The 14062-nt window shown below is 36.3% G+C and overlaps 3 protein-coding genes across 6 annotated transcripts in view; 1 reads left to right on the top strand and 2 right to left on the bottom strand.

Moving 5' to 3' along the window:
* Positions 1-1051, bottom strand: part of LOC111495950 (rho GTPase-activating protein REN1) — an 18385-nt gene extending 17334 nt beyond the window's left edge. For 2 of the 3 annotated variants that reach the window (XR_002720399.1, XM_023146145.1), the window contains exons 1-3: positions 569-1044; positions 313-400; positions 54-131 (exon numbers count right to left, since the gene is read on the bottom strand). Coding sequence is in view for 2 of the 3 variants with exons in the window: in XM_023146145.1 (XP_023001913.1) it covers positions 54-131; positions 313-342 (108 nt within the window). In the remaining variant the exon portion in view is untranslated. Of the gene's footprint in view, positions 1-53; positions 132-312; positions 401-568 lie in introns of all 3 variants that reach the window. The other variant, XM_023146146.1, reaches the window with a different exon arrangement.
* A 1123-nt stretch (positions 1052-2174) lies between these two features.
* On the top strand, positions 2175-6253 carry LOC111495960. Of its 2 annotated transcripts, none has more exons than XM_023146163.1 (6): positions 2175-2660; positions 3911-4001; positions 4184-4338; positions 5164-5191; positions 5293-5401; positions 5965-6253. In XM_023146163.1, exons 1-6 carry the CDS (start codon positions 2400-2402, stop codon positions 6044-6046), a joined length of 726 nt encoding a protein of 241 aa, XP_023001931.1. In that variant the 5' UTR covers positions 2175-2399; the 3' UTR covers positions 6047-6253. The 2 variants fall into 2 exon arrangements, with proteins under 2 accessions (XP_023001931.1, XP_023001930.1); XM_023146162.1 differs by having other exon boundaries at positions 4181-4338.
* A 418-nt stretch (positions 6254-6671) lies between these two features.
* LOC111495954 (glucose-6-phosphate isomerase 1, chloroplastic) lies at positions 6672-13286 on the bottom strand. Its single transcript, XM_023146150.1, has 14 exons — positions 12566-13286; positions 11986-12108; positions 11623-11721; positions 10837-10920; positions 9964-10107; positions 9822-9887; positions 9334-9402; positions 9130-9237; positions 8544-8596; positions 8314-8452; positions 8060-8216; positions 7833-7911; positions 7069-7135; positions 6672-6972 (listed from the first exon to the last, which is right to left on the bottom strand). Exons 1-14 carry the CDS (start codon positions 13103-13105, stop codon positions 6838-6840), a joined length of 1863 nt encoding a protein of 620 aa, XP_023001918.1. The 5' UTR covers positions 13106-13286; the 3' UTR covers positions 6672-6837.
* Between the last annotated feature and the right edge of the window lie 776 nt (positions 13287-14062).

Genomic DNA, 14062 nt, shown 5'->3' with positions numbered 1-14062 from the left:
AAAAAAAAAAAAAAAAAAAAAAAAAAAAAAAAAAAAAAAAAAAAAGAACTGACCGTGTTTCCAGCACAAGAACCATCAGCAGGATCCTGCGGAGGAGGAGGTGGCGGCGGCGGAGGAGAGTCGGATTCTCCCTGCAACACAGCATCAAAAGATAGATTTCAAGTCCACTGCCCGTACGAATACATCTAAACACAAACACCACGAACATTCCGGAATGCAAAAAGAGAAAGAGAGAGAGAGAAAGAAAAGGCAACGCAACACCGATCAAAAACTCGGTAATCTCAATGCTAAAAGTTACACACAAAACAAAACCTGAAAAGGCTCGGCGTTTCGGTTAGTCATCGTCGTATCCTCAAATCAGAGCACCGTATCCATCATCAAATCAATCGACTGAAAATCGCTGCAACAAAGACTGATCATCATTATCAAAATGCAGCTGAAACATCCACAGATAAACCAAAAAACAGAATCAAGGTTTTGACAGAATGCGTTTCATTCCGCGAAACGAAAAGAATAATGCAGGATTATTCTAATTATTCCAAACCACAGCCGACTCGAAAAAAAATACCTCGTGAAATGGAATTTGAAAAGAGCAAAAGAGAGAGGGAAAGAATTTCTTTCAAAGAAGCGTAAAGTGAACCTTTTCTGTCTCCTCTCTCTCTCCCTCTCTTTCTCTTCCTCTTTCTTCTGATTTTCTCTCTCTTCCTGCGATGGATTGAACCAGAAATGTTCCTCCAACAGACGTCCGTTGGTCAAGCAAGCGCCATTCGGAGCGGGGTCTCCGAATGGGCGGCAGTTGTACACGTCACCCCAATTCCCGCTCCTTCTCTGCTCCAAGAACGTGTTGGAGGGAAAGAGGCGCAGAAGGGCTTTTCCGTAATTTCTGTCTTCTGACTTCTGTTTTTGGAGGTTTGTCCGGTGTGGTCGTTTGGCTTTTGTTCCTGTGTTTGAGGGACTACCATTGGAATTGACAATAGTGGGACCCCCATTATCTGTGTCTGACGTGGACGGCTGGGATTCGATCGACGATTTTATCAAAAAGGCATATGATTAAAGTTTTCCCAACCCTTTTTTAAGTGAAAATATGTAAAATTAAAAAGTAAAATCATTTCTACTTTTTGGTCTTTTTAGTTCAAATAGGATATTATTAAATATTATTATTTTTTAAATAAATAAATATATATATATATAATAATTATGTCGTGTTTACCACAAAAACGTTCAAATTTGAGGAGTTGGGGTTTAGGGTTTAGGGTTTAGGATTCGTCAAATTTGAGACGATAAATCTTTATAAGGTTTGGATCGAGAGAATGAGGTTTGAGTTATATCCGATAACTTTTTATACTCTATTTATACAAAGGTAAAGACTTCTTATATTGAACTCGGTGTCTCCCATGATTTACTGGGTTGTGAGTGTGCAAGATGTGTACCCACATATGCTCGGCCCGATTGTTGTATCCAAAAAAATAAGATAAATTATATTTGTAGTTACGAGTGATCAGGGATTCTAACCGTCGACGTTGTGGTTAGTAGTCATGTGTTTTAATCCTTAAGCTATAGGGCTAACCTCGTTTTTACTAATACCAAATACTAAACGAGATTCTCTAAATTAGTCGATGTGGGATTTTCCTCATCCAACACCTCCTCTCGAACAAAAACTACATTTGAGAATTTACCAATCATAAAGGTATGATATTGTTCACTTTTAGCATAAACTCTCATGACTTTCATTTGGGCTTCCCAAAATGACCCATTCCAATAGATATAGTATTCATTGATTATAAACTCATGATTATTTTCTAAATTACCAGATGTGGGATTTTCATCATCAAACACTCACCACTCTCATAGAGGTCGAAGCTTTCGACTAACACGGATTTAATAGGGCCTATTTCATTGCATTATAAAAACATATATGGATAGCATAAGTTTTTAAAACAAAATAAAATACATTATTTAAAATTTGTAAGAATTTGTTAAGCATTTAAAGTTACAAATTAGACAGAAATTTTAAAAATCAAATATAAAAAAATATATATATATCAAAATATATATATATCAAAATATATATATATATATATATATATAGATAGATAGATTTATTAAATATTTTAAAAGTTTATAAATGAAATAAATAGTAGCAGTAAAATAGAGAAAGAAAAAGAAATTTTAACGCGGAAGACCATATCGATTAACAGAGAAAAAGCAAGAATAATTCGCAGCACAACACGAAACTAAGACCCAGAAGCAGCCATCAAAATTTAGTCCACAAGCAACAAAGACTTTCTCTCGGCCTTCCAAGTTCTTCACCGGACGGCGGGAAGAAGACGATCCACATGGCTTTGAAGCAAACCAACAATCGTCTTTGAGGATCGGACGGAGCTTGTTCACGCCAGAGCATGGATGCTGAGGTGCCTAAACCGAAGTCGAATTTCGTCGATAATAGTAAGAGGAAGAATTTTGAGGGTCCAATTGGCGATGGGGTTCGTGTGAATAAGAAGACCTTGCAGGCTGTGTTGGAGCAGTGTCAGAGAGCTCTCGAATCGCTTAATGATTCCAACGGGCTCGATGAAAGCGAGGGGAATGATGGGGGTGAAGATGAAGATGATCGGCTCGGTGAGGGTTCGGAGTCTGTGCGAGGTGACCGAGAAGCCGACGAGGTATGGGGGTTTTCTGTGGTTCTTAAAATTTTGTAATCTCAGAGTTTTTAGCTGAGATTTCTTGGTTGAATTTAGCTTGATTCCTATTCTATCTGATTTAGAAGAATTCTGCGCGATGTTTGTGAATATGTGGGATTGAAATCCAGATAAGATGAATATGTTCTGTTTTTGGTCTATTAGCTTGTGGTAGCTGCTCATATGCTGTTGAATCGAAGTTGTTTTCTGTGTATCCTTCCACAACTCTAGTGCTAGTCTTTCCTGATTCAGCTTCAGGATGCTCTAGTGTTATGAATTGTGCTGAGCATTGGTGTAAGATCGATTTGAAGTTGCTTAGAACAACTGGTTTGAAGTTTCCTGGAAGCAATTCGTAATGAAAACATTATTATGTATGTTTTTTTTTCTGGATCTGCTTGTTTTTGTTTCGATTGAACTCTTTACAGCAAATAATGGGCATCAGAAGTAATATCATTCATGCGAGATCCTATATCGATATCCTATATCGATTGAGGTGGAGAACGAAGCATTCTTTATAAGGGTGTGGAAACCTCTCCCTCTCCCTGATAGACAAGTTTTAAAAACCTCGAGGGGAAGCCTGAAAGGGAAAGTTCAAAGAGGACAATATCTGTTAGCGGTGAGCTTGTGCTGTTACAATTCACCTGAAGAAAACGTGAAATACAACAATCTCTTGAGGCATGTTTTTCCTGGAAAATGGAAACTAGGATCCTCTATCCATTCGGCCTTTCTTAACAATAGGAAGCTCATTGAAAAAAAGATGGAAGTACAAGCGCAATCACTAAGAACACATTCCCTCTCCCTTAAATACCACATGTATAGAACTCCATGGATGAGCCCTGCAATAGTAGTAACAAAAAGGGAGGCATTCTAAAACTTAGGTATTCTAAAAAGGGGGGCTTGATGACCTCCATCTGTTTTTTGTACGTACGTGGATGGAATGGATGCATTTTCTGCCTCAGATTGGTCCTTCTCAAGCATCCAACTCCTAATATCAATATCTCAAGGCTGGGATGTGATACGGGGAATGGAACCTCTTAGTACGGGGCAAAGGGAATGCATGCTATTTCCATTTCTTCACATCCTACCCAACCCAGCTACCGACCTGATAAATTCTAGGATGGAGTTAGTTTTCTGAAATTTTCACCATATGGGTTTCTTGCTGTTTGGAATGCTTTATTGGAATTTGGAATCTAATTTGGAATCTAATTGTACTATAAATATTATGCTTTCTGCAGTTGTGCGATCTTCTTAAATCTAAAGTTGAATGCCGCGACTTTCTTGAAAAGCTAGAGGATGCTCAAGCATTAGTTCCGCAAAATACATTAGGTATGTGTTCAAATCTTAATCATTGCTTTATTTAGGGATTGCAAACAGGTTGTAGTTTATGCTTGTGAAGTTCGAAATTTAGGTTTTACAGGACCTTCTCCTTTGAGATAAAAATACCATTTTCTTTATGCTATTATTTATTTCATTTTATTTTTGACCTATTTGCTTTGTAATGGTAGAAGAATGTAGTTCTTGGGATGTGGTCAGTGATGTGGATCTATGGGAAAGTGGTGATGCTCTAGATCAAGATGGGTATGTTGTTGTGAAGCAAGAGGATATAGTAGATGGTATTGCTTGCTTCATGGCTGCATACTTATTGTCTTTAAAGGAAACTAAGGTATACTCACAACGACTCTCTCTCTCTCTCACACGCACACAAACTCACGGGCGTGGTTGGATGTTTAATCCTGTGGATGAATGTTTTAGGCCTGCAGACGACTTATCTCACAGGCGTCCTTTTGTTACTTTTAATTCATCAAGGAATCTGTTCTCGCTTCTGAAGAAGTGTCTTTGTTTAAATTAGAAATAAGTTATCTAGCTCTTAATAGATTTTAATAGATCCGGGAAGATATATTATTGGATAAAGGAATGGTTTCGAGCTATTTACACTTGGCAGAGTTCAGCCATCGTGGATAGCGAGTAAAAAGTAAAGTTGTTATGGTTTCTGAGCTCGTGAATCAAAGTTTTCGTGAACACATATTTTAATATTCCAAAAGTTACGAATTCTAAATGTTATTCAGTTCAACAGTTGGATGGTAGTCCATTGTGATTAGCTGAGATATCTGGAAGTTCTTCCAAACTTCGATAGCTATTGAAGAGAAGAGTGACTATAAACTTTGTGGTTAATGGTGAAATTTGGGCATGTGATTTTTGGAGTTAAATAGAATTGATCTATTTTCTTGGTCTAATTCCAATGAAAGAGTTGTTTCGTCTTGATTTGATGCTTTTTGGATTGAAGAACATTTTAGAACGTGATGGCGACTTAAGATGAATGGAGTCTTGTGTGACTATTTCGCTATACAAATTCTGATTCCTTATAATTACAACTCGCTGATCGAGTTCCTGTAAATAACAAGCATAGCAACTGGCAATTTATCTTTCATATCTACCTACGAGCTACGAGCCTACAATCACGCTTTCATTTGTTCTTGTTATCTTGCAGGAATTGTCTCCTAACCAACTACAGAATGGTGAGACATGCCACACTTTCTTGTCGACACGATGATCTTAGATATCAGTAGACCCCAATCTATGTTATGTGTTAAATTTTGAACTCTATTCATTGGTGCAGCCCTTTGCAAAACATTTTCAGTGAAGAAGAGAAAAGGGAAACTCCGGAAGGCTTGGGATGGAAGCAAGGTCATTTATAATGTGGCATCCTGGGGAGCTACTGCAGTTGGGTATGTTAATCAACTGCTGTGACTCAATAGTTTCATATCAAAAAGTTCTTGCATTTAGCTTCATGACTCTTCACTGTATTGACCATTGACGTCGTGTTTGGTTCCAAGATCACTTCTGTCATGTCAAAACTAAAATGGACACGACGTAAGTGACTTTAGCCGTTCCAAAATCACTTCCAAACATGACTTAAGACTATTAAAAACGGTGCCATTGGCTCCAAGATCCCTTCTGTCACGTCAAAACTAAAATGGACACGGCATAAGGCCGTTCCGAAATCACTTACAAACATACCTTAAGACTATTAAAAACGGTGCCAATTAGAAGAGTTTCATATGAAAAAGTTCTTGCATTTAGCTTGATGACTCTTTACTGTATTGACCATTAAGGTCGCGTTTGGTTCCAAGATCACTTCTGTCATGTCAAAACTAAAATGGACACGACTAAGTGACTTTGACCATTCCGAAATCACTTTCAAACATACCTTAATACTATTAATACTATTAAAAACGGTGTCAATTAAAAGAGTTCTCTGATATTTTCTTTTTCGTGCAATGGCGCACAGGATATACCAGAACCCTGTGATTCTAAACGCTGCTTCGAAAGCCTTCTGGACTTCGTGCCAAGTAATATCAAAGCTTCTCTAGTATAATTTGTGGTTTTCCCATTGTAAATATGTTGCTGCTGCTCAAATGTAGGATCTGAAAAAGAAAATTGTTGGCTTTGGGTTTATTCTTTCATGCCTCTGATTAATTCCTTTAAGAATACACTCTTGTAAATGTTTCTTCTCTTAGGATGTTTCGTTGGATGAAAGTTCTTTATTTATGCCATTTCTTCTAACATGGAAGCAACCACTCAAATCTCAATCTCTCTTTCTCTCTCTCTATGTATATGTAACCTTAGAGTCTTTTATATTTTTATGATGTTTCATATTCAAAACAACTTGGATGGTCCAAAATTATGATGCCGATAATTTCATGTATGGTGTAGCCTTTTCGGAAGAAAATAGAAATATATTGTAACACCCTAAGTCCACTTTTAATAGACATTGTCTTTAAAACTTTTTTTCTAAATTTTTACATCTTTATAAAAAATGTTTTGTCCCAATTGAGGTAGGATCCTCAACAACAAAAGAAAAAAATATATATGGCTGACAATTTTCCATAAACAACTGCAGAAAGTATATTTATGATAACTTCTACAATAATCTAACAAGATAATCTTGAAGCCAAAGTACCTTGGGAAGAAATGAGTATTGAAATTGGGGCAATAAGAAGAAGAGAAAAAAAACTCATCATAGAATTATTTTCCATTATTCTCGAGGTTGAGATCTGAAAAGCTTGATTGACATCAACAGCAAAAGTATTTTCAATTTTATTAAGAGATCCAAACAGCAACAACACACATAAGAGCATTAGAACATTACTGCCGTTTAATCCTAAGCATACAACTCGTCAAGATTACATTCTCCAAGGAAAACCTTAATGCTGCGTGGTGAGCCACAACTGCCTTCAGCAATCAGTGCTCTATCATTGGCGGCCATGTGAGCAATAATCTTGTAGATCATTTCAATCTGAAGTAACATTATAGAAGCGTGAATCAGTGAAGTAAAGATTATATGTTGTTGTGTTTTAAAAAAAGTTCATAAACTGAGAACTGGATTGCTTACATCCTCAGGAGCATGACAGCGTTCAGCTACTTCATCAAGTGTCAATGGTTCCACAGGCTCTTTACAGCTGAGAGACAGACAGATTATCAATTATCACAAAGGCTTACAAAATTAATTTTTCCTTCCCCCCAAGTGGAACAGCCAGTACAGAAACAGAGAAGACTATGCTGATCATGATGTTGCCTAGGGAATCATTTTTGTACTTTGCACTTTCAAACTCGAGTCCAATAAATCTCCAAAATTTAAAAAAAAAAAAAAAAAGAAGAAAAAAAGAAATAAGTGTATATTAAGTCCCTATAATTTGCATCTAATTGATCCCTAAACTTTAACGAGTGTTTAATAAATACCTTAACTTTAAATTTTGTGTCAAATCTTTGACCTGTAAAATTTACGAACCTATTAGACACAAATTCAATCTTATATTTAATGAATTTGTTAATTTAAAAAAATGTTGAATATGCCAAAAACAAGACCTATATATGAATCAAATAAAAAATGAAAGTTGAAGACTTGCTAAATATTTCTGAAGTTCAAGGACTAATAGATCCAAACACGAAAGTTTAAGGAGTGCACTTATAATTTGTGCTTTAAACTACTATATAGAGGGAGGGATGTTCTGAAAAATTGAGCGTGGTCTTTCTAAAACATGATACTAATCCTCAATTTTTATATTTTTATTATACTAGAGAAGGATTTCCCAGGGATCTTATTTCAGAAAATGAAGGAAGACATGAAAAAATCTGGGCCTTTCAAAGAGATCACACCTGGCCTCATTAAGTACTGCCAAGACGCGCTTTTGGAGAGCCAACACTTCCCCTGCTGCTTTCTTTCCAGCTTCCACACCTGACATAGCATTTGATCAACGCAAAAGCAGAATGGAGGTGAGGACAGTGAATGAATTAATTTTGCGAAGTTCATTATAAGAACATAAAACACAAACACTAGAAGAAGCGAAAAGTTCGAATTTTATACTGAAGAAATATATATTTACCAGGTTGATGGTATGCATTAATGTTGACAAGGCTGGCATATAATCCTACTGCTCTTTCATAAAGTGCTACCATTGCGCCAACAGTTCTAGGAGTCACTTCTTGAACAGTGACTGAGATGGACTCCCTATCATTAGCATAGAGTGCAGATCTTGTTCCCTGAACAAGATCAAATGATTAAGAGAAAAAACACAAGTCTTTTCAGAGGCCAAAACAATTGAACTAAGCATTTGTTATAGAAGCAAGATACTAGTACCTGTAGCATACCGAAAAGGTAGTCACCACATGTAACACCCGGCTCAAGCTCCCAATCATGACCAGGGGGCCTATCACGCAGCACTTCGATAAATGTCACAAAGAAATTGTGCACACCTTCCCTCAATTGTTGAATATAGCTGCATAAAGTTATTATGTGCATTAGGTGCCAACAGCTAGGTACGGTTCACATTACGAGGCATATAAATTTCAACTAGTATGAAATCTTACGCATGTTGATCTGTACTCCCTTTGTTCCCATATACTGTAAGTCCCTGATTAACCTGTGGCAAGAAGTGAATTTAATAAGCCAAATTATTAGTCAATGCATCTCGAGCTAACACAACAAAAGCAAAATGGTTTCCTAAAATAGGCATTCTCTGCACTTGGATACTTGGGACATTTTGGAAATGTTGTCCATGGTTGTCAAAATTTCAGAATATGAAGCCTCAAATATTTTGATCCTTTTATCTCTTACAATGTTGAAATTTCAATGGAAACAATCATTCTAAGGATGGTTTACAGCAAGAAGGGAGTAGTCTACTAGCTCATCTTTTCTATTCATGTCAATGGTAGCATATCTAATGATAGCAAAGGTCGGAATATGAAACATGCACTAAGTGTATCCAAAATGCATACAACCCCTTCTCAATATCAATTTGTTCATCATGAGAATAATTAACAATCAAATTTTTTATATTGATATCAACTGTGCTGAGGGGCTTCAGGCACGTAATAGTTTCCATGTCTTTCTAGTTTTCTCTCATTTAATAAACCAGAATACAAGAAGAATAATCCTCCTAAATGTTGCAGATACCCGATTTCCGTCGAGATCAAACTCTTTTCCAAGGGATTCCATGACCAGTTGCTGCAAATAACGACTAAATAATAACAAGCTATCCTTGTAGGGAAGAACAACCATATCCTGAGGAGATAAAACAGGAACAATAATTAATCATGGTAAATACAGTAGCAATGAGTTTCAAGACTACAGATTACGGATAGCAAGATTGCCAGTTACCTTAGATCCTATGCCATCAGAAGCCCAATACCAGCACAAAGCAAGCAATGCTGCAGGATTATTTCTAATCTGAACAGATGAGGCAACATAAGTGCTATATTATTTCTCCACGTGCGTCATATGTACAATATACAGTGGAAAGGAAAACTATAGTGGAACAATCAAGAAACATAAAACTATTTTTGGGATGATAGAGTTACTCCAATAAAAATTTACCATGTTAGTAAAAACAAGATTTCTAGCAAACCCTAGGAAGAGTCAGTTCAAAGAAAAAGCTAACAGTTAAACAAGAATCAAAGAACAAGGCATGCGTGATAATTTGTGACACATCCATGACCTTATATCCCCTCCAAAGTACCTCTACGGGCAACTCCGAGAATTTCTAGCCGAAAAATAACCAAACAGAAAATGCAATGCTATTCATATTCATTAACCAAGAAAAAGTATAGTTAAACTCAACAGAACACAAATAAATGAATTTTTCTCACCTCAGTTGATCTGGTTGCATCGTCCATCAAAGCAGCACCAGCAAGCATTTCTCGAATGTCAATTCCCTGTTGTAAGGTTCATTTGTGAGGACAACTCAAAAGATGTGGAAGTCGTGGATTTAAATACTTAATAGTCACTAACCTGAAGTGCAGCTGGAAGTAGACCAACTGCAGACATTTCTGATGTTCTACCACCTACCCAATCAAACATTGGGAACCTGGCCAACCATCCTTCAATCCTTGCAGTGTTGTCCAACAATGAATTTTCTTGTGTTACAGCAACACCCTGCATAAAAGAGCCCGTGTTGGGTCATACTTGAAAGCTTAGGGTAGTGAAAGTAAATCCATCTCTTATATCAGAATAAGAGAACTTAAAAGGAAAATATTAAAATTTAAATTTAAAAAATAATCAAAACAAAACAAAATGACTAATATGAACGTCTTCCATCTAGAAATTATATTCTTGGTCATGTCAAGAATTTTAAAATAATATGAATGAAATATTAATAATAATAAATAAAAAGATAATGAAAATGGAGGAGCCACAAGCGTGAGGGCTAATTTTACTCACAGAGGCATTTGACCAGATTTTCACTCTAATTTTACTTAAAGATTTTCATGCTAATTTGAACTCAAGCATGAACGTTGAAGGACAAATGTTTTTAGACAAGCTTTACAAGAATGCACTGAACTTTTGCATGTTAGTTCCCAGAAGCACGAGATGATTACAAAAGGAAGATGAAAATTTTAGTTCTTGAATCAAAAGAAGCACAAGATGATTATACTCAACCGTGGAAATGCAAGGAAACTTAGTTTAATAATTTGGTGATGAAGAGATGTAAGTATATGTATTTAAACATCGGAAGATGCGGGTTAATTTACGTCCAACCAGTGATTAAGCAGTATGTTACCATGAACTACAATTACAAATTTTAACACATGAGAGTATCTCTGGTACACTCTGAAAAGCAGGAGAAAATTAATACTAGCAGAAAGAAAAACCTGAGATCAAAACCTGTTTTGAAAAATTTAAGCCAGCCTCGCGAAACGCCTTCTGTACTTCCAGCAAACCATTTCTAGTTTCAGGAGTGCCTCCACTCTGAGAACAATTCAAATGGGCATTAGATTGAAAATATTTCCAATAATGTGCAGAACTGTATTGACGTGATAATATGTGGTACAGTGCACTACTTGCTCGTGGTGGTGGACCTATGGGGAATCTCGATGCCCACTCATTGGGTGAGCCTGATTAGATTTGTAAGGGGGCTCCAAACAGGTCAACCCAAACAAAATAGCCTTGGAGAGTACACTCTTAAGACTTGGTCCTCAGTGATTTATGGGAATGAACTGGTTTCTCTGATAGCAGTTACGTTTATAGGACAATTGATTCGTCCATCCAAAAATAAATTGGAACCAGCGCTAAATGTCCTAGGTCCAAGCCCCTTGGATACTCTTCTAAGGAGGCAAGAATGTTGTAACCAATCGGGTTCCATTCATATAAAATGATGGTCCCAAATGGAGTGAGTTTGAAGAGCATGCCCGACATTAGGCTGGTTCATTGGTAATAACAAATCCATAAGAATAGATTAATTCTCTCCTATCAGTTCTGGTTTTTGAAAGACTCTGATTCATTTATTTTCAAACGGTATAACAAAACTTCAATTACTCTGATTCATTTTGCTATATGAGACTGCCTTCCAATTTAGCTCTATTGGCAGCTATTCAAGTTGATATCAGTCTCATCCCCAAGAGTTCATTACACATAAAATCACTGAAACGAAAAAGAGAAAGTATTGCCGACCTTCGAAATCACTATTACAAGAGTAGTTTCCAATTCCTGTCCTAGTTGTGCAATCTGATGATCAATTCCTGCTGGGTCTGTATTGTCAATAAATCGTATCTGCCATAAAGAAGAAGAAACATGTTTTATTTTTTAATATTCAAAAAAAGTACAAAACAACATAAATTGATTTTGTTAAGCAATAGTAGGCATCTTCTGTGTTTTATATGAGATACAAAAATCAATATAATCGTAATATTTATTATAACTAATAAGTACAGTAGAGTTGAGAGATCTTCAGCAGGATACATTTCCTGTAGGTGACAACTATCAAATCCTTCATACTACCATAAGTGATAATGCATCGGCCACAAACTCGAGTACCTTAAGTGGAGGATTATCCGGAGCCAATGCCTCAGCCACAAACTGCGGGCCAAGAGCTGACCCTCCAATTCCAACAGACAGTATCTGGGTAAAGCGGCCCTCGGGAGAAGATGGGGGCTTAATCTGCATTTTGAATTGTGAAGGGAATTAAAATATGCATACAGCAAGCGAAACGCAGTAAATTAAACAGACAATGCTTTGAACATTCTTTGAAATTAGGAATAAAACTATGAAGTCCAGAAGCAAAGAATTTAACATGAGGAAAACAACACTGGCATATCCTGAATCCCTTATACCCTTCGACTGAATCAAACTAAGAATGCACTCTCCTTCAATCGAACTCGTATTTACAGATATAAATTGAAGAACAGTAGAGCTATTCATTAAACAATTAAAAGTTTGATCTCCAGCTTTTTATATCTCAAACCCTTTGTATGGAATAAGAACCAACTTATTAGGGTTTACTGAAGATCCATAACGCATAGCTCGAATGCAGCTGGCAGTAGTACGCAGCCAAACCAGAAATTAAGCGAGAACACCAAGAAAAAGGCCAAGGGGAAGGAATGCCATGAAAACTCACCTTACCGCTGATGATATCGTCCGCAAAATTGCACACAGCATCTAGAGTATTATTGATCTGCGTCTTCAAAAACGAGTTGGGCGCAAGTTCAGAGTTCCTCAGCCAATAATGCCCAACCATGCGTCCCTCGTCCGGATTGGCAATCGCGCCCTTCTCAAGCTCCTCCATAGCCTTGAAAGCAGCTTGAAATCGAGGCTCCATCTCGGCCAAGAACTCATCCGAGAATCCAATCCGACTTACATCCACAAACAGCCCAAGCTCCTTGTGCTGGTAAAGCCAGTCAACATACCTACTCCACAGCGCCTGAGGATCTTTCTCCAAACCCTTCTTAACCCCTCCATCAGCAGCAGACAATCCGACCGAGATCTCTTTGGCCACTGATTGAGCAGCTCCAGCACCTAATTTTCCATCATTATACTTCGCACGAATTGGAAATGACACTGAATCTTTGCGCAATGATCCGGTAGTTCCAAGAAACAAAGTCTTGGTCTGAGGCTTCAAGGATGGAGAGGAAGAACAAATGCCAGAAATGGAGGCCATGGAAACAGTAGCGATGATATCGAAGTTGCTGATTACAAAATCTTTATGTAGTGGTTTCGATCATTCCATTCGGCTCTGCACCATCTTTGGCTGAGCCAAAACGAATGAAACGGAAGAAATTTAGAAGGAAAAAAAATGTGTAATAAGCTTTTTGGTTTGGCTGCGCTTGACGTGTGCTTGTGCGGGCGGCGGTGTAAAAGCCTCACACGTTAAGCCGTTTGCATTTGGCAAGGTGAATTGACTCTAATACCCCTCTCTTGTTATTAACATTACCAATTTGCCCTCACCTTCGAATATTCCTTTAAAACTGCCAACTGTCGTGCGGACCGTTCTGTTTTCGACACCCGACCGTCATTTTCGCTTCTTTTGTTTGTTTAAATCAAATTGGAATTAAAAATTAGTATAAATTAATAAAATATCATTTTTATTTGAAAAAATTAGTTTAAAAATATTCTTAATTAAAATTTTATTTAAAATTAATAAAAAATCATTGTTTTTAAATTTATATTTTTTTAAAATAAATTACAAAAAAAATTATTATTAATCTAGCTTAAAATATACTACATATTTTTACTTTTTATCCGAGTTATTTAATTAATTACCTTTTTTTTTTATAGCGAATAAGAAAACTTATAATGAAAATGTTATATTGAACCACTCTTATTGGTGCATTATTTAATTATTTATTCTTTTTACGATAAAAAAAACAAATTGGTTTATTTTTATTAACATTAATAATTAATATAATATTAGCCGTAATTAGTGTCCAGCTCAATTATTCCATCAACTTTATACATATTCAATTAGTTGCCAAATTTGATTTCATTTTGTTCATTTATTTATTTTTAGTTATTTGGAAAGTTGTTGAATTTTATATAAATATTATTTTTTATATCTTTAGATCTTGTCGTATTCAATAATAAAATAATAAAATAAAAATTATATTATTATACCATT

The sequence above is a fragment of the Cucurbita maxima genome, unplaced genomic scaffold (genome assembly GCF_002738345.1).
Source record: "Cucurbita maxima cultivar Rimu unplaced genomic scaffold, Cmax_1.0 Cma_Scf00022, whole genome shotgun sequence".
Taxonomy (NCBI): Eukaryota; Viridiplantae; Streptophyta; class Magnoliopsida; order Cucurbitales; family Cucurbitaceae; genus Cucurbita; species Cucurbita maxima.
This window is presented reverse-complemented; position numbering and strand designations above follow the sequence as displayed.

What these genes read in the sequence shown, in the direction of transcription:
- LOC111495960 (XM_023146162.1), top strand. Translation starts at nt 2,400, where the DNA reads ATGGATGCTGAGGTGCCTAAACCGAAGTCGAATTTCGTCGATAATAGT. An exon ending in AGTTCCGCAAAATACATTAG is followed by an intron (nt 4,002 to 4,180) that starts GTATGTGTTCAA and finishes TTGTAATGGTAG; the next exon opens with AAGAATGTAGTTCTTGGGAT. An exon ending in TGGGGAGCTACTGCAGTTGG is followed by an intron (nt 5,402 to 5,964) that starts GTATGTTAATCA and finishes AATGGCGCACAG; the next exon opens with GATATACCAGAACCCTGTGA.
- LOC111495954 (XM_023146150.1), bottom strand. Translation starts at nt 13,105, where the DNA reads ATGGCCTCCATTTCTGGCATTTGTTCTTCCTCTCCATCCTTGAAGCCT. An exon ending in CTGATGGCATAGGATCTAAG is followed by an intron (nt 9,238 to 9,333) that starts GTAACTGGCAAT and finishes TTATCTCCTCAG; the next exon opens with GATATGGTTGTTCTTCCCTA. An exon ending in GCAGTACTTAATGAGGCCAG is followed by an intron (nt 7,136 to 7,832) that starts GTGTGATCTCTT and finishes TCTGTCTCTCAG; the next exon opens with CTGTAAAGAGCCTGTGGAAC.